The sequence below is a fragment of the Tursiops truncatus genome, chromosome 16, assembly GCF_011762595.2.
Source record: "Tursiops truncatus isolate mTurTru1 chromosome 16, mTurTru1.mat.Y, whole genome shotgun sequence".
In the NCBI taxonomy this organism is placed as follows: domain Eukaryota; kingdom Metazoa; phylum Chordata; class Mammalia; order Artiodactyla; family Delphinidae; genus Tursiops; species Tursiops truncatus.
The window spans coordinates 13,828,551-13,846,364 of NC_047049.1; the positions used below are offsets into that span (position 1 = coordinate 13,828,551).

At 49.2% G+C, this 17,814-nt stretch overlaps 1 protein-coding gene across 2 annotated transcripts; it reads right to left on the bottom strand.

Moving 5' to 3' along the window:
* Window positions 1-210: 210 nt before the first annotated feature.
* Window positions 211-17,302, bottom strand: LOC101325015 (pancreatic lipase-related protein 2). 2 transcript variants are annotated; one of them, XM_004321933.2, is made up of 12 exons: window positions 17,254-17,302; window positions 14,570-14,724; window positions 13,071-13,196; window positions 11,147-11,281; window positions 10,299-10,410; window positions 8,741-8,860; window positions 7,263-7,382; window positions 5,143-5,261; window positions 4,572-4,701; window positions 2,234-2,345; window positions 1,202-1,350; window positions 211-311 (listed from the first exon to the last, which is right to left on the bottom strand). In XM_004321933.2, the coding sequence occupies exons 1-12, from the start codon at window positions 17,300-17,302 to the stop codon at window positions 211-213; spliced, it is 1,428 nt and encodes a 475-aa protein (XP_004321981.2). The 2 variants fall into 2 exon arrangements, with proteins under 2 accessions (XP_004321981.2, XP_004321982.2); XM_004321934.2 differs by having other exon boundaries at window positions 211-274; window positions 1,183-1,350.
* Between the last annotated feature and the right edge of the window lie 512 nt (window positions 17,303-17,814).

Genomic DNA, 17,814 nt, shown 5'->3' on the forward strand with positions numbered 1-17,814 from the left:
CTTTTCTCTACACCCTCTCCAGCATTTATTGTTTGTAGATTTTTTTTGGTGATGGCCATTCTGACTGGTGTGAGGTGATACCTCATTGTGGTTTTGATTTACATTTCTCTAATGATTAGTGATGTTGAGCATCCTTTCATGTGTTTGTTGGCCGTCTGTAGATCTTCTTTGGAGAAATGTCTATTTAGGTCTTCTGAGGCCACCACATTTTTAACAAGGGTACAGAGTTTGTAAAACGTCTTCTTGCACCATGTCGCTGCTGCAAAAATTATACCTGTGGAAGAAAACCTTTCCAGCATGAGGCTCGTTTGCTCGTGGAAACGTGACCTCAGATGAGTAAACGGCTTTTGGCCCGCTCGCTGGGATTTGGACCTCTCTGAGTGAAAAGCTTTTTGCTACACCAGGCAGAGTCCAAGTGACTCTCACCTAGCAAATCCACTCAAAGGACCTCCTCCCCTCCATGGGCTTTTAATGAGCTGAGAGTGAATCCGTGGTCAGACCAAAGATTTTCAAAGTCTAGGGGGTTTGGGGCTTAGCAATGAGGATCTCCTTTTAAGGTGGATCATATTTTAAACACAGTTAGGAGTTTCCATATTTTAAACACAATTAGGTACTCTCCCAACTCCTACCAAGTAAGATTCTATTCCCTCCGAATGAGAAGAGCTCGCCCCTGTAAGCTAGATCCCAACACATGCCGTAGTCTCCAAACAAAACAATTTACATTAATACCTGCACCCCAGCTGAAATTAACTCAGAGATTTCCTACAAGTACTGCACGTGTCTTCCTTATTGCTTAAGGTAAAAGAGTTTCATATTTGCCTGGTTCTTGAATCGATGCCTTACCACTGAGGCCTTGCTCCTGTCAAGTTGAATTTGGCTTAAGGAAAATGATTGATTTTTCAAAGTAAATTGGATGGATAGGTGGAGAGTTGAGATGAAGAGTTGGGTAGATGAATGGACGGATGGCTGAACAGCCAGAAGGGTGAGGAGACAGGTCTGGAGAGATGGCTGGATGGATAAGTGGATAGGTAAGTGGATGAGCAGAAAGGGCTGGACGAATGGATGAGTCGATGAATACCTAGATGGGTAGGTAGGTGGGTGATTGGACGCATGGATGGATTGGTGAATACATTGATAGCTAAATATAGAAAATAAAACTTAGATGGAATGAAAGATACTCACTCAGCCCTGTCTTCACCACTTTGCACTGTAATTCGGGAAGCCCCCAGTTTGGGCCGGAAGAGATTTATCACATTGTTGTTCCAGAGGAACTTGACCTTCTGGACTTTTCCTACATTGAAGTCCACATCAATGTCATGCATATGACTTGCATCTGGTCGGAGGGATCCTCTGAAAACATAGACAGAAAATGTTATATCAGCTGGATATATGAATACATAGGATGACAGCAATTTATTTTTTCTTCAAACAACGGCTGCTGTTTCTGGTTTTCTGCAAATAGGTTGTATGACTTCATGCACATCCAGGGGTTGCTAAAACACAAATGTATTTGTGAAGAACAGACCTTTAAAAAATACTGGACTCTAGATTTCCACTCTCTTAGTTTGTCCCTAGAGGGAAGTTAAATATTTGGGGTGGTGTATTAACCCTATTAGTTAACTGCAGGACTATATTAATGCAACATCTTATGTTAGAAGATGCCTGTGGGTCAGCCGAGGTCATTTGTTAGCCCCTCATAGGTAGCACAGGAAGTTGTCAAAGAATTTTAACTTAACACGAAAATTATTATGTAAAAGTTGGTGCAAAATCCAGAATCTAATTTTACAGCACGGTTATGCATTCATCCAACACACATTTACCAAGTATCTCATATGTCCAGCAAAAGTAGGTGTGAGGCTACCACAGCAACGAGAAGCTGGCCTCAGGCTTCCTGTGTGTGTGTTGCCGGGAAGGGAGTTGCCATACAAACGCGCCTGGCCTAAGGAGAATTTGATTTTCCTAAAACTTAAGTCAGGAAGCAACGACTGACAATCCAAAAGGAGTTAGCATTTGTCTCATTTTAAATAGCCCGTTCCCCCTCTGGGCCTCACTCCTCTCATGTGTAAAATGGGGTGATTGAACCAGATGCTAAGCCTTCCTTCCAGGTTTGACATTCCAGGATTCAATGGTTCTGTATCATAGATGGCTAGATTTATAAAGCAGTTTATACCCAATCTTGTATGAAGAATCTATTATGGAAAGTATGGTCATTTCACTTTACTATCAAACTTACTTGAAAATTTCATATTGTTTTGAGTTTCCATTACTTCCATACAAAGCAATCCTGATGTACCCACTCACTTTCTTTTTTCCAGCCAGTGTGACAGATACCCTATATCTCCAACCTGTTGAAAGAAATACAATCATTCGAATAACTCCTCTTGTTGAAAAGAATGACCCCGTGGACGCAGCCTTGTTCCAAGCTCTACGTCCCCCGCGGATGAGAGGTAAGGGTGAATGTGAGTAATGATTTCCTTAAACGAGGTTTGGGGTCCTGGGATTCAGATTCTAGGTGGGGGTGAGGGACTCCAGAGGAAGTAAATCTTCAGCACAATCTCTTGTCGATACAGCAATGTATGTGCCCTGATGGATGCAGGGCAGCCGGTTACTGCACCTGTGTACCCTGGGTACACATCACTGGCCATCCCCAGAAAGGCCACAGGGAGAGAGAGATGCTTGTGCTATAATGTTTGGATAAATCACCTACTGCTCTTTTAGTTTATTGCTGTTTTCACATGCAACGGACATATTCTCAATAGAAAAACAACCCAGATAAATTAAAAAAAGAAAGAACCTTCATCAGCACCCCATCTACCTGCCCTGCATCCCAGGTCCTTCCCTGTTGTCATCACTTTGGTCTCTATACTTAATCAAGTCCAGTGGTTCCCAATCAGGGGGAGATTTTGCCTCCCTGGGGACATTTGGCAATGTCTGGAGGCTTCTTTGGTTGTCACACTGGGGGTGAGGTGGGGTGGGTGTGGAGAGCTACTGGCATCTAGTGGGTAGAGACCAAGGATCTGTTAAACAAACTGCAATGCACAGGACAGACGCCTACAACAACGAATTATCCAGCCCCAAATGTCAGTAGTGTGAGATTGAGATAGGCTGATCTAGAGCTTTCTCTTCCTCTTTCTCTCACACATCTATGTATATAAAAGAATATGGGCTTCTTTTCCCTTCTTTAAATAGTATGTGCTGTTATTCTCTATTCGCTCCACCCATCCCCACCCCAGAATGATTCCCTTTCTCCGTCCTGCCCTGTGTTCCGGAATGTTTGCCTCCCACCCCAGGATCCTTGCTGCTGGCTTTTAGCTGGGTTTAGCCAATACGAGGTGTATGCAGGAGGGCAGAAGGCCAGAGGAGAGAGGTGCGGGTGTCATCTCCCTGGCCCCCACCTTGCTCCAGAACCATGAGTCTGTCAGAAACTCCCTCCTTCCCTGTATTCTGAGAGCTGCACAGCCACCAGATTCCGGGGGCCTCGGCATCCCTTGCCCTTTTTTTTCTTGTTACAAAGAAAAATATTTTATTATAAAATTTTGGAAAATATGAATATGGGTAAGTAAAAATTTAACATGAAAATCTTGCTTGTTCCTTTAACCCTGCCCACACCTCTAACAGGAGGCCCTTCAGTAAAATCTCTCCATTTGAGCCACTTGGATGAGTTCTATCTCCTGTTGGGACCCTGACTGATACATGACATGTTGCAGGCTGTTTTATCGCTTGCCTTTTCACTAAATATGCCTTAGAGATCTCTCCTCAGCACATAGAGCTATCGCCTTCTTTTTAGCGGTTCTGTACAGTATTTGGTGGTTTACCAGTTGGTGGGTATCCAGGTTTCTCTCTCCAATCTTCTGGTATTAAAAACAGTGCTGCAGTGAACACCCTTGAGCACTTTCTCATGCAAGTATTTTCCTAAGGTACACTCTGAGAAGTGGAATGACTGGGTCAAAGGAATATACATATAAGACTTTACAGAGAGTGCCAAACCGTGATCTTTCATGATAAATATTGTGAAGATCACATGAAATACTGTAAGTGAAAAGAGTTTTGTGAAGTGCTATATAAATTTTTTTTTAATGTAAAAATCCCTTGAAAAATAATTGCTCTTCTATTCGGCTACCGTGTGATATTAATTTTAACAAAAGAATCTTGATCATTTCGCTATCTTGTACTTTTTTAATGAGAAGCTGGGCAAAACAACAACAGAAATGCAGCGTGCTTGTGTGTGTGCAGGGGGACTGGTAGAAGAGGTATTTAGCCGGAGACTTCTTGACTTACAGGGACTTTGCCCCGCCTTGCCCTCTTCTGTTAATGGATCCATCCTTCCTGCCACCGGGGTGGGTGGACATGTGACCCAGCCTGGGCCAATCACTGTACTTTATTCCATTGATCAGGATTTTTGGTTAAAGGGGTGAACTTGAGATCCAAGACAAATGCCATTCTACTGCCTTTCCATTATAGCTTAAACTGGTTGGAGGTGAGTTTCTGTCAATTGCTACCAAGGGTCCTAATAAGGCTGATACTCTGAAATTATTTGCAAGAATTTTTAAATGAGTAAAATGGAAACTTACGAGTAAAGTTACCACTGCTTCCTGTGTTCAGGAAAAAGGTTTGTCCCACAGCACTGGTTTCCCCCTGAAATTGGTCAGCATAGTGCCCCATTTTGGGGCATCCTTCAGCAGGACAAGGGAAACAGCCACTCTAGTGAAAGAAAACAGTCTGTCTGTGAGTCGTAGGCCTTTGACTCACCCATTTTCCTTTCCATCCTCCTGTCTATCCATCCATCCATCCACCCCTCATCCATCTTCTCATCTACCTATTCTTCCTTCCATTCATGTGTCCATTCTACCCCTTCTCCCCCATCCACTGACCCATGCAGGCACGCATCCATCTACCCATGCATCCCTGCACACACTGGGAATTTTCCAGAATGAAAAGTTGGGGATCTAGGGAAGGCCCAGCACAGTTCAAGTCTGCTGTCCCCCTCCTGCCCATCCTATTCCTGGGAGGAAGGCTCTGTAAGCCTCAGCATTTCTAGTGCCTCCTTTCATTAGCCGTGGAGTTACATCTCTGCTCTGTTCCAAGCCAAAGGGACAACACCACCATCACCACCAACTTCCCTGGGCCCCTGGTGTGACCTACCTCCTGAAACTCATTGTAGGACGCACAAGGGTAGCCTAGGAAGCCATCGGGGCTGAGGATACTGCTTGAGTAATACTTGTAGCTTCTTATGTGATTGCAAGCCACAAAGTCTTGGGTTCCTGAGAAGGCAAAGGCCAAGGGCGCTAACAAGAGGCATTAAACTTTTGAAGCCCGAACCATTCTGACCCAGCGAGGAATCACCTCTGCATTTCACAGGTGGGTGTTGGTGTCCCTGAACCCCTTGGTCACAATTCACAATTTCTGTCATTGACCTTGACATACTTCGGGGCAAGTAGAAAAGCTGGGAGCTTGTTTAGTAGTGGTGGTTGGCTGGAGTCGCTTTCCTCTCCCCGGCACTGTCCATTTTCTGGGGTGGCCCCCCTCAGGGCTAGGCAAGTGTTAGGGAGTGAGAAGGTCTAACAAGCACCTCTGTCTAATCCTCGGGGGCCAGGCATGTAACGCAAATGAATAACGAAGGCTTGGGGGAGTGGGGAGCGTTGGTTAGAGATATATCATACTTCACCTTTCGCGTGAACCAAGCTTTTCTGTCTATGGTCTCAGGCTGAGAAATTCTTCCTTCTTACTCCTCCAGGCATAAGGTAAAAGCAATGGAGAGCAAGGTCACCATGGCCTCTGGCTACTCTTTCACCGTCTTTCTCTTTAAACCAAAGTCCTCTTGTTTGGGAAATTGTTTTTTCCTGTCTCCAGCTACTAGGTACAAACTTCCCATGGAGTGATCCACAGTGACCCTGGCATACCTGGGGACCACTGCTTGGGGGTCTGCTGGGCTCCATCCGCCACCCGTGGGGAAAGGAATGTTGCCCTTTGTGCTTGGGGGATTAGCTCTCCGTAGCCCCCCAGTCCCGTGCACCCCCACACCAACACTCATTACCAGACAATAGGACCTGTTTCGAAGTTAACTGTCTCTTTCATCCAAAATTGCTGACCAGGGATTCCATGTTAGAGAAGCAAGCGGATGTAATTGCTCCTCAGCGGCCAGGGAGACTGCACGCACACAACAGGAGCACGTTCCAGCGACCGGTCACCTCTCTAATTAAACCTGGGCTCCTTCCTATTATGTGTGCCCTGCTCGTCCCATCGGAGAGGGGGCAGCCCTCACTGTGACTCTGGTGTTCTTTCAGAAATCAGACCAGCCAAGCAGCCCTCCCTCGAGTTACCTGGTGCTGAGCAGAGAGGAGGGGGATGTTGGCTATTGTTTTATCGACTCTGCTCTTTCACATGAAGCACATGCAAGATCAAAATGCCGCGGAAGGCCGCTCAGCTCAAGGTAACAAGCTGGACACAGAGCTTGCTTTGTGCCAGGCCCTGCGCAGGGTCCTGAGGAGTCCGGGTCACCCAGGCCACAGCCCCTGGCCTCGGGGAACTCCCCACTCAGGAAAAATAAAGACTACAATGAGACGATCACAGACTCAAAGCCTCCACTTTTAAGGAGGAGAGTGACGCCTGTTCTCAGGGGAGGGGCAACAGGAATAGCCCCGGGCCAGAACAAGGGACGGCTAATGGAGATGGTACTTTAGGTCACCTAACATTAGGGGTACTGAGCCTGCTCTCTCAGATAAATGGAGACACGTACAAGGCTCGTCCTCCAGACCCCCAGGCCTCTGCCTCCATGCACGTGCCCCTCAAACCCACAGGGCACGTCCGTCCTCCCCCTTCCCCGCATCGTCTTCTTACCAGCTCAGTCCCTTTCCATCCCTAGCACCTGACAATAGCAAATGGCAAGAAAGTCAAAACCCTCCAAATCTTTGCTTATGCTCTGCAGATCTTCAAGGAGCCTGCACTGAAGGAAGGATGGGGGCCAAAGGCAAAGCTGGGTCCTAACTGATGCGCCAGTGCAGCCCATGTCTCAGCATCCTGCTAAGGGGGAGAAGGCGCAGGCTGGGCATGGGGTCGGGCTTTGCAGCCAGAAATTGGGCTTAAATATAAGGTGGCCTTGGGTAAGTTTTATCACTTTTCTGACCCCATTTCCTCGTCTGTAAAATGGGGCTAATCAGAGTAACTATCTTGTGCCACTGCTGTGAAAATGCCCGGCACAGACCACACCACCTGCCTTCTCCCCAAGTGGAGCAGCTGCTGTCTTGCTTCCCTCATTTACATACCTTCCCATATTCCATTTATATCAATGATGGTTGACAAGGCATTTTTCTGACATCCAGGCATTTCCCGTCCTCCATTTGGGTAGAAATCCAGGTGGCCCACCTTTTGGCTCATTCCAAAACCTGAAACATTGGCAGCAGAGATGAGTGGGAGGGAAGTGGTCCCAGAGTCAGGTGGTGGCCACGAAGAGCGTTCAGCTCCTTCCAATGGGAGGAAGAGCCTTCTTGGCAACTTCTCCCCACAGTGCAGCCACCCTGTCTCTGGCTCTGCGGAAGTTCTCAGATGAGCACTTGGCAAGACAAGAAAGGAGGAGAGGGCTTCCCTGGTGGCACAGTGGTTGAGAGTCCACCTGCCGATGCAGGGGACACGGGTTCATGCCCCGGTCCGGGAAGATCCCGCATGCTGCGGAGCGGCTGGGCCTGTGAGCCATGGCCGCTGAGCCTGCGTGTCCGGAGCCTGTGCTCCACAACGGGAGAGGCCGCGTACCACAAAAAAATAAATAAATAAGTAAAAAATAAAAGAAAGGAGAAGGCCCTGAACAACAACGATACCATCATCGGTGTCCTGATACCATTATGCACCAGAAGACACATGTCAGGGCAGGGCTGGTGCACTTTTTATTACTTTATTCATTTTAAAATTTTGGTTTCTACATTATAGTGTTAACTGAGACCACATAAACTTTGTTGTTGTATTGAGAACCACAGCATAATGGCTAGGTGGTTTGGATTTTGAAGCACATAGACCTGTGATCACATCCTGGTTCTTCTTACACATCTGTGATCTTGACAATTACTTGATCAATTACTTTACCTTGTCGAGCCTCAGTTTCCTCAGCTATGAAGTGGTAATAACAATACCCACTTTTCAGGGTTGTTACAACGATTAATGAGCTAATGCATGCAAAATGTTCAATGCAGCACATGGTAAACACTTCATAAGTGATAGGATCATCAAAACCATACCTTTTATTGGTACATTTCATGAGTGGTTATACAAGAAAATATTGAAAACAGAATGTTAATTTTAGAAGAATTCAATTAAGGGCTATATTTAATCTCCAACAAAACAAACTGTAAGCAAAGCTTTGACAAAAGAAGAAAAAAAATGCAAAGATTACCTTTGCATTTTGCAAGTACAGGTCAAACGTCAATAATAAATGCTACTCTGGATACTGACAGACTAGGGAAGGATGCAGAGTCTGGAGACGGAGGGAGCCTTCCACAGGTTATAGAAGCCTTTCGTCCTACCTGGGGCCTCAGGCTGACATCACTGGCACCGAACTTGCTGTTTGTTTGTGGCTGACACCCGTTTTGACTGGTTGGTGCCCAAACACCCGTTTTGACTGGTTGGTTAACCATTTTGAATACCACCCTGTGGTATGTGTGTGCAGGTGGGGGAGGGTGGCAGGGGGCACATGCCTGGATCTGCTCTCATCAGTTACAGCCCTGGTCCCTGAGAAGTGGGATAAGGAACTTACCCAGGAAAGGGATTATGGGAGCAGAATCCGTGTGAATCACATCCACAAACATGGCATCGGACGGGTCCAGCCGAACCTCCTCTGGCGTGCCCTGGAAGCATGGCTGTGCCGGGTCCAGCCCTAAGAAGGGGGAGGTGGACAGGGAGGCCGCACTCTAAGACCACCCAGGATCTAAACCCTGTACGCACAAAATCCATGGGGATTCCTGGGCGAAGGATCCCACGCCCCAGCAGTCATAGTTTGGAGAATTGAGTCTGTAGGTCCTGGTCTGCTTGGGAGAGAGGCTGGGACAGAAAGGCTGCCAGTGGGGTCGTTGCCTGTCACAGGACATCCAGAAATCCCCACTGCCTGGCGTCATGGAAGATCGGGATGGTGCCCTTGCTCCCCTCGTCTCCCTTTTCCTTTCTTCCCTCACACACGTTCTGTTTGGCCACGGCCCTCCAAGACTGAGCTCCCGGGCCCGGCCCAGCTCCTCCACAGTCTCTGAGCCCTGCACGGCCCATTCCCCTGCATCTGCGGTCATGGCCCCGGGCCTGCTGCTCGCTCTCCCACACTCTCCCCTAATCTCTCTCCCCTCCAAGAGCCCCTCAAACACGACCTCTTCATGGAAAGTGTAGCCTCTCCTTTCTTGGGTCATTCCCTCCTCATTGCATAGGATTCTTCTGCATTCGTTAATTCTGCTTTGACTTTTACTTGTCTACTTAGTTGTCTGCCTCCTGCACTAGACTGTGGATTTCCTGAGGCAGGGGCCGTGCCCAGTTCATCTTCAAAGACAAGCAGAAGGTGGAAGGAGCAGGGCACTCAGGACTCGGTGACCTACATCTAGTGCTGGCTGCTCAAGGCCAGGAGCCTGTCCTCCTTGCACCTGGAAAGTGGGGATAACAACAGTAACTCCCCTGGCAGGGTTACTGTGAAAATCCCATGGAAAGATCTAAGAGAAAGGACATTGCAAACTGAAAAATACCCTTTATCCTTCACCCGAAGCCTAGCCTGGTGCCCAGAGCAACAGATGCATTCATTAAATGCTGACTTGAACAGTTTGCCTAAGTTACATACTGATGTGGTGCACCAAACGGTTGTCTGTGTCTATGTCTGTGTATTCATTCTGCCTGGTGTTTCCTTCCTCCATTCATTCTTTACTGAGCACCTCCTATGGCAGGTCTCAGCTAGTCACTTTCATTTGCTGCCTGTCCTGGCACAGGGAAGACATTCAGTAAATATTTGTGGAACTGATGAATTGATTTTTTTCAAAAATCAGCTCACTTTTTAAAAAACTTTGCCATACTCTACCAATAATAACCCTGAAGTCATGAGTTTAATGTGTTAGTTATATTTTTCTTTTTTTATAAATGTATTTTTGCTTACAATCGTGTATTTTCTAGTACACATGAAAATATATGAACAATTATTTTTCAAGTCCCCTGCACCACCTAAAACCAGTTCCAGGAGGACCGGAAGGGGCGCCCTTGGCCGTGGGAAGCGCGCGGGTCTCTCCTTCCACCGCCTGCTCCCCTGGCTGGGCCGGCGTCCGCCCCCAACCCCGGCCCAGAGCCCCTACCTGTGATCCTGCCCACGCGGCCCCCCAGCCTCCTGCCCGCCTCAGCGGCCGTGTGCGCGCCCAGGCTGTGGCCGATGAGGTGCACGTTCTCGGGGCCATAGCCCAGCTGGGTCTGCGGAGGGAAGGAGCGTCAGGTCCCAGAGCACCAGGTGGGGACGCGCCGGCTTTCGGGGAGCGGGGATTGGGGCAGGACCCAGGCTGGAAACTCGGGAGGAACGACCCCCGGCTCCAGGCCGCCGCCTAGGACAGCGCGACCCGGCCCCTGGCTGGCCACAGTCTGCAGGTCCCGGGGTCCGGCTGGCGCGCGGGGTAACGGTGCTGACCAGCGGCCAGCGCATCACCTGCAGGCCGCCCTGGCCGGGACTGGCAGTGCTCTGCCGGCTCCCACACGCAGCCCACCGCGGACCTCCCTCCCCTCGTCCCCGGCAGGGGCTGGGCCAGTGCAGAACGTGGTAATGGGCCCGGCTCTGGGGGTCTCCAGACTCGACCTTCCTGGAGGCCGTAAGGGACCTTCCCTGAGAGTGAAGACTCATCTGGGCTGAGAACTTCAGGGCAGCCCAGCCTGCTCTACAATTCCCAGAACAGCCTGCAAGGAAGGCTTATTTCAAAAGGGGAAACTGAGGCCTGAAGAGGTTAGTCTGCCTCAGGCCCCACAGCTAGGGATCTTCAGGACAACCCCGGAGGGAGGAAGTTTGCAGCTTCATGTAGCAAAGGCCCTTCTTGGGCTCCCGGCTTTCAGGCTCTGCCTCTACCCATGGGTCCCCAGGCTGCCCCTGGGTGCCACAGGGTGCTGGCCTGCCCCTCTCCCTGCCCCCTACCCACAGGATGTGGCCCAGGCGGGGGTTTACCGACAGCCCTTGTATTAAGTAAGCTATCTCCGCTCCCACGACCCGAGTGTTGTGGACAGCTTGGGTGTATCCTGTCCTGGCCCCGCGCTTCCAGTCCACACACATGCAGTTCACCTTCTCCACTTTAAACATTTTCTGGGAAAGACAAACATGAGGGAGAAACCAGTTTATTAACAGCCACGGGTTGCACACTCCACAGATAGGCATTCACAACCGTCAAGCATCTAGCTTGTGTCAGAACTTTAACATTCCTCACACTCGTCCTGATCCACACCACAGTGCTGTGAACTGGGTATACTTACTCCCACTTAGCAGATGTGGAAACTGAGGCCTGGAACAGAGTGACTTGTCTAAGGTTTTACAGATGGTCATTGACACAACCAGGTCAGAAAGATGACTTATGAGGTCAGGGGTTAGCAAACGACTACCCGAGTGCCAAATCCACTCGGGTAGTAGTTTGCTAACTGCTTTTATGAAGTTTTATTGCAAACAGCCACACCCATTTGTTTACAGATTGTTCGCCTCTGCCTCATAGCTACAACAGAAGCCATATGAGCTGAAACCATATGGCCCACAAATGCTACAATATTTATTACCTGCTCTTCTACAGGAAAGTTTGCAGACCCTTATACTAGATAGTTGAAGCCACAGAGAGGCTGCTTTTATGTTCCCAAAAATGCTTTGATGGGAGATATAAAGTATTGAGGGACAAGTTTAATAAGATGAAATTTAGACCGAGGTAGGAGACAACTCTCCCGGATACATGCATCTTTTGTATCATGTAGTGTGACCCAAGCACAGATACTGGTCCCTTGGGGGCTGGAGGGAAGAAACATCAGAAAGGGCTACACTATATCCTTTGTTCATCTGGGGAGGTCCTGGACTGCATTTTGAAGTTGGGAGTGGTTGGCTGGGGGGTCAAGGCATCCTGGTGGACCACATACCCTTGGCTCTCCAATACCCAGGTCCGCGTAGCCTCCCTCTGGAACTCAGGAGGCACGTGTGAAACCCCAGACCAAGAGGAACAAAGAGCGCTCCGGCAGAAGCTGCTCGAGGTCTTATCCCACTGCAGCTTAAGCCTCTAAGAGCCGTGCCACGGGCACCTCCTACAGGCCAAAGCTGTAGACACACGGGATTGTGGTGTCTTGTGGACAGAAGACCTCGTTTCGCATTCCACCTCTGGATTCAACTTTGGGCAAGTACTGAAGTTTTCTTTGCCTCAATTTCTTCATCTATAAAATGAGAACCATAACGCCTCACAGCGTGGCTGGGAGGGTGAAACGGGACAAGGACTGTGGAATGATTAGCACAATGCCAGACTCACAGTAAGTGCTCAGGAAATGGATGGTATGAATAATAATTCATTCCTAATATTCATGATCACTATAGAGCTGCACTGTCCAATACTGTGGCCAGGAGCCACATGTGGCTCTTTACAGTTAATTAAAATGAAATAAAATTTAAAATTCAGTTCTTTGGTCACACTGGCCACAAGCCGAGTGGTCAGTAAGCACAGGTGGCCAGTGGCTCCTGATCCGGTAGTGCAGATATAGAGCATTTCCATCATCACAGCAAATGCTTTTGGATAGTAGTGCTGCGGGGGGGTAAAGTATTTTTTATGACATACAAGGGTTTTATATAAACCATCAGAGACAAACGCCAGGTCATTTGCTGTTGTCTCCACCTCTGGGACTTTCTGATTGGACTCTGGGTCTTTTCAGCCTCATAAGGAGATGTTTGACTAGAGGTTCGTGGGTTGGGAGACCTTGACATTGGGTAGCCATGAGAACCCGAGTTTTCCTCAGTGGTTTTAGGATGGACCCGTCTCTCCTGGGAAGTTATCCTTTCCCAGCCTCAGGGGATGCGGAGTTTGCCTCCATGTGCTGGGCGCTGCTCTCACCAGGTGAGGAGGGTGAATGCCTACCTTGCACAGGTCAATTATCCAGTCCTCCTCCCCCTTGTCTAGGAAGCCGTGGATGACGAAGCGTGTCTTGCGGTCCAGCTGGAAGTTTGAAGCCTCGATGGTGCTAAGGTCAGTGACATTGATCCGCTGGTTAAATTAGAAAAGATGAATTTGAATGTTGGCCTTTCCAAGCCACAGACCCGTTAGAGCCCTTTCCCGTAGCCAAGGTGACAGATTCAACTCCCACGAAGTTGGATGAGGCTAGATTCAACTCCCACGAAGTTGGATCAGGAGTTCCTGACTTAGGGTTGGAGGATAGAATTCAGAACGTCCAAGTTTATTGATTTTTCTATACTGAAATGTAACATTTTTGTTAATTGTGAAATTGAGCAACAAACATAGCAGACTTAGCAATACACTGTCACCAATAGAGGTGGCAGATATTTTCATTTTATATTACAGTTGTTACAGATATTTAAAAATATCATCTGTACTCATTACTATTAAAATTACAGAAGTTATTAGACCAACTCCTAGACCTTGTTCTTTAGTGAGATAATAAAGCAGCATATTTATCTTTTTAAATGTTCTGATAACTGCTTTCCAGTATAATTAGTGTCCTTTTTAATCCAATGTTTTTTATTTTATGCATTTAACCCTTCCTGCTCCGTTGAGGTGCATCTCCCCTCTGCCTGATGCTTCTGGCCCAGGGGTTCCTCAGCTTTTCTGTGCCAGGACCTCTTTGGCCATCTGGGGAACCCTATGAGTCCCTTCTCAGGATTTTTTTTTTTTTTTTTTGCATAAAATATATTTTATTTTTTAAAATTATTTTTTTAAATGGGGACTCTGGGTGGGTAGTTTGTCACCTAGAATCCGACAGTAGGTGACCTCAGGGACCTATAGACAGACACCCTGCTCTCTCAAACTTGGTTTGGGGTCAGAGCTGTGAGCTGCTTGAGTTCTGAGCAAGTTCTTCCTGTTCACTTCTGAGCACCTGGAGGAAGCCTGCTGGCCTCCACCTGGCAGGCCTTCTGGGAACTGAAGATTGCTCCAAGGGTCCCCAAATTTCTCCTTTGTCATTAAATGTCCCCTGTTCCCCTTCTAGCTCCTGAGGAAGGATTTATATTCCCCGACCCCTACTCTCTGAGGGGCTATGCTCCCTCCACTGCCTGGTTTGGAAAGAAGCCAGACCCTCTCAGGGATACATACGTCTGGGTTTCTCCATAAGAGCTGCTCACACCCCCTTCCTCCCCAAACAGGGTTCTAATCCTGGGAAGCCCTGCAGTTCTGTGCACAAGTGTGTGAATGTGTCCGTTTCCGGGTTGGGCGCCCATAGATTTCATCAGATACTCGAAGGGATTTATGATCCCGAGAGCTAAGATGGCTCTAAGTCTAACACTGGTGAGGGAGCGTCATGTGAAAAGTTCCAAGGCAGTGAATTATTCCTCAGACAACCATGTGAAGGCTCCAGCGTGGGCGCCCAAATCCCCCACCATGCGGTCATTCTATGTCCCTCTTACTTGGTAGTTATTTGGATTCTCATTTGTATACAGAAGAAAGTGGGTGTCAATGTCCTTGGGAGACCAGGGAAATAACTTTAAAGGCCGCTGAAAGATGCTGGTCCATGGTTTTTCATCGGAAAAGCAGCCGAAAGGTTTGTAGCAGATCTCCTTTCCTGGGGCAGGAAGAGGAACAAACAGGACATGTGTGAGGTTCTGAGAAGGAGCAATGTCACCTCAGCTACTCGGGAGGACTCTTCAGGGTACAGCTCAGGGCTGGTGAAGGCCGCTGCTCATCTTTATCTTTGCTGTCAGTGTTCCTCAGACTTCTGTGGTGAGAAGAACCACCTGGGGGCTGAGGGTGAATGAGCATCTTCACACTCCCAGGCCCCTCCCTCAGAGATTCTGATTCAGAGGGTCTGGGGTGGGGCCCGAGAAACAGCATATTTAATAAGTGCCCCTGTTCATCAGGCAGGTTGGGGAATCACTGAGAATTCCTGGGAACCTTCAGCCTTAAAACTACCTCTTGCAGGAAACTCCCAGATGGCCCTTTACATCCACTCATCAACCATCATGTATTTATCAAGTGTCTACGAATGCCGTAGCACAGAGATGCTATTCGATGAGTCTTGAGGTCTCTCTTACGTCCAGCACAGGCCATGCACACAGTAGGCATTCCTGGGTATCTGTCCAGTCCACATGTCTTCACGTCATCCTCCTATGCACCTTTGTTTTTTCCAAATTATTCTCTGCCATTTCAGATTTCCCTGTTGTTCTTTGAAAAGGTAAATGTCTTAAGAACAGGGAGAATTTATTTTTGCATCATACTGTGTATAGTAGGGGCTCAGTACATGCAGTTGATGACCTAAATAACCCCATCTAAATCTGAGGGTCCTTTCTCTAGTCCATGACATATTTTCACAATTATGTCACCCCCAGTATAACCAGGGGTGACATAATTTCAAATCCAGAGGATTACAATGGATTTTCTCTCTTAGTCTTCCTCAACTGATGGAGCCAATTATTGGTCATTCATTCAAAAACTGGTAATAGTTAATACTTGTTGTTTACTATGTGCCGGATACCACACTAGTGTTTTACCAGTATTGGCCTCCAAACAGCCCATGAGGAAGGAATGAATATTACCTTTATTTGACAGAAGAAGAGCCCAAGGCACGGAGACGAAAAGTCAGCTACCCAAGGCCACAGCCAGTGGTGGAGCCGCGATTTGAACCCTAGAAGCTTAACTGGGAATAAAAGTAGGAACTGGGGAGCCATAGAGACAAATCAGATCGAAACCCGGCCCTGAAAGAGAGGAAACCTAACTGGGAAGGAATAATGACAGCGTTGAATTCATTCTGGGAAGAGGGAACCGTCCCACAGGAAAGGCCACAGGAGGTTAAAGCAACCTTGGCTTCAGATGGTAAGCGCAGGGGCTTCAATGCCAGGTTAAGATACCTGGGTGTTAGGTGGGTAGTGGGGAGGTGCTGGGGGTGCTGAGCCGGTGACTGGGGTGGGAGACAAGAGTAAGTGGCTCAGAGGTGGGGGAGCCTGGGGGCAGGGCTGTGGGCCTGGAGAGGGGAGAGGCCTTCTGACCTGATGGCAGAGGAAGTTAAGGAAGAGGCGGGGAGATGGGGCGAGGGGGTGCTGTCCAAGCCTGGTGGGGGACAAGTGAGTTTGAGGCATGGTGGGAGGCCCTGGTGGAGCTGCCTGGAACTTGGGAGGACTGGGGCTGTGCTGCTGGGGACTGGACAAGGGGGCAGTCCTGAGGAAAAGACACATGAGGAGAGCACCTGGAGTGACCTTTGAAAACGCCCGTGTCTGGGGCAGGAGGAAGCAGCAGATCAGCGAAGGAGACCAAGAGGGGTTGGAAAGGCCTGAGGAGCAGCCAGACCCCACCCGGGCTCTTCTGTCGGGGGCCGGGTCTGGCGGCAAGGCTGGGCTGGAATTCCAGAAAGGCAAGAGGGGGCTGGGGGCAAGCTGAGGAGACAAGGGGAAAGGGTCCGGATGCAGAAGCAAGTCCTTGCAGGGACTGGAGGAGACCACGTCTGTTCTTGGGGAGACTGTGCTCAGCAGGGTTTGGGGGCCTCACGAGCCAGGCAGTGAGGGGTTCTGACTGATGGGAGAGGAGGTGAGAAGACCCGGCAGTGTGGGAAAGAGAGCACCTGTGAGGTACACCTGCGAGGTACACGTGTGAGGAGGTGGGGGGATGGGCATAAGCAGATTCGGGCTCAAGGGGGCTTTGGTAACAAGGGAGGTTTCAGGACAAGTAGAACGTGGGTGTCTGCATCTCCTCTGGGCAGGAGGCCGGGCAGGACGGGAGTTCACAGAGGGACACGTCCACAAGATTTTAGTCTGCAGACGTGCTCTTGTCTATGCCTAGGAACTGAGGGTATTGGGGGCCTGACAAGAACGTCCCACTCTCCACCTGGCCCAGCTGCCTGCCACCTCCGTCGCCTGCTCCAGCCACTGGAGCCTTTGCAGGAGGACGGAAACCAAGCTGGACAATGCTGGGATAATCCTTGTTGAGCACGGTGCCCTGTCTCTACCACAGAGTCATCACTCCCCGACTGGTAGTGATTGCTGTTTCATGCAATAATGATAATGCTATTAATTAGGGAGAAGGTGATGAGGATGCCTCTGTCTGTCTCACCCAAAGGCCAGCCCAGGCACGGTCACCAAAGAGATGGTGACAGCATCCTCACCTCTGACTGTGGCCAGCAGGAGAAGGCCGATGGTCCAAGAGGGCAGCATCTTCGGGGATGAAGACAGAGACGCACGGACACCAGGTGCACAGGCACGAGGCTGGCGGACAGGGCAGGCGGCCCTCAGCACACATGGGGCTCTCCCTCGAGGTGGGGACCCTGAGGCTGAGGCCTCCCTGCACACAGGGAGTTGGGCAGCGCCTCTCTCGGACCCTGCACTCAGGGTCTTTGCACTGCTGTGCTCCCCTGTTCTGCGCCACGTCCCCCTGGCAGCCCTACCCCTACCCGGCTCCCTGCCCGCGTGGGGCTGTGACTTACTGTGTGGCCCCAGAGCTTCCACCTGCAGCCCAGCAGGTTGGCCATGGCCTTTTATAACCAGACTTTATCCTTTGGATTCCTCAGAAAAGGACGGGGGTGGGGGTTAGATAGGGCTCTGTACATGCCAGGTTTGAACCTAGGTTATCATAAATACATAAAGCCAGCTCAGCTGGGGAGCAGGGCTGTTTATAAAGTGAGATTTGAGGAAAGGGAAACTGACTTTATAGGATGGCAAAGGGCTCT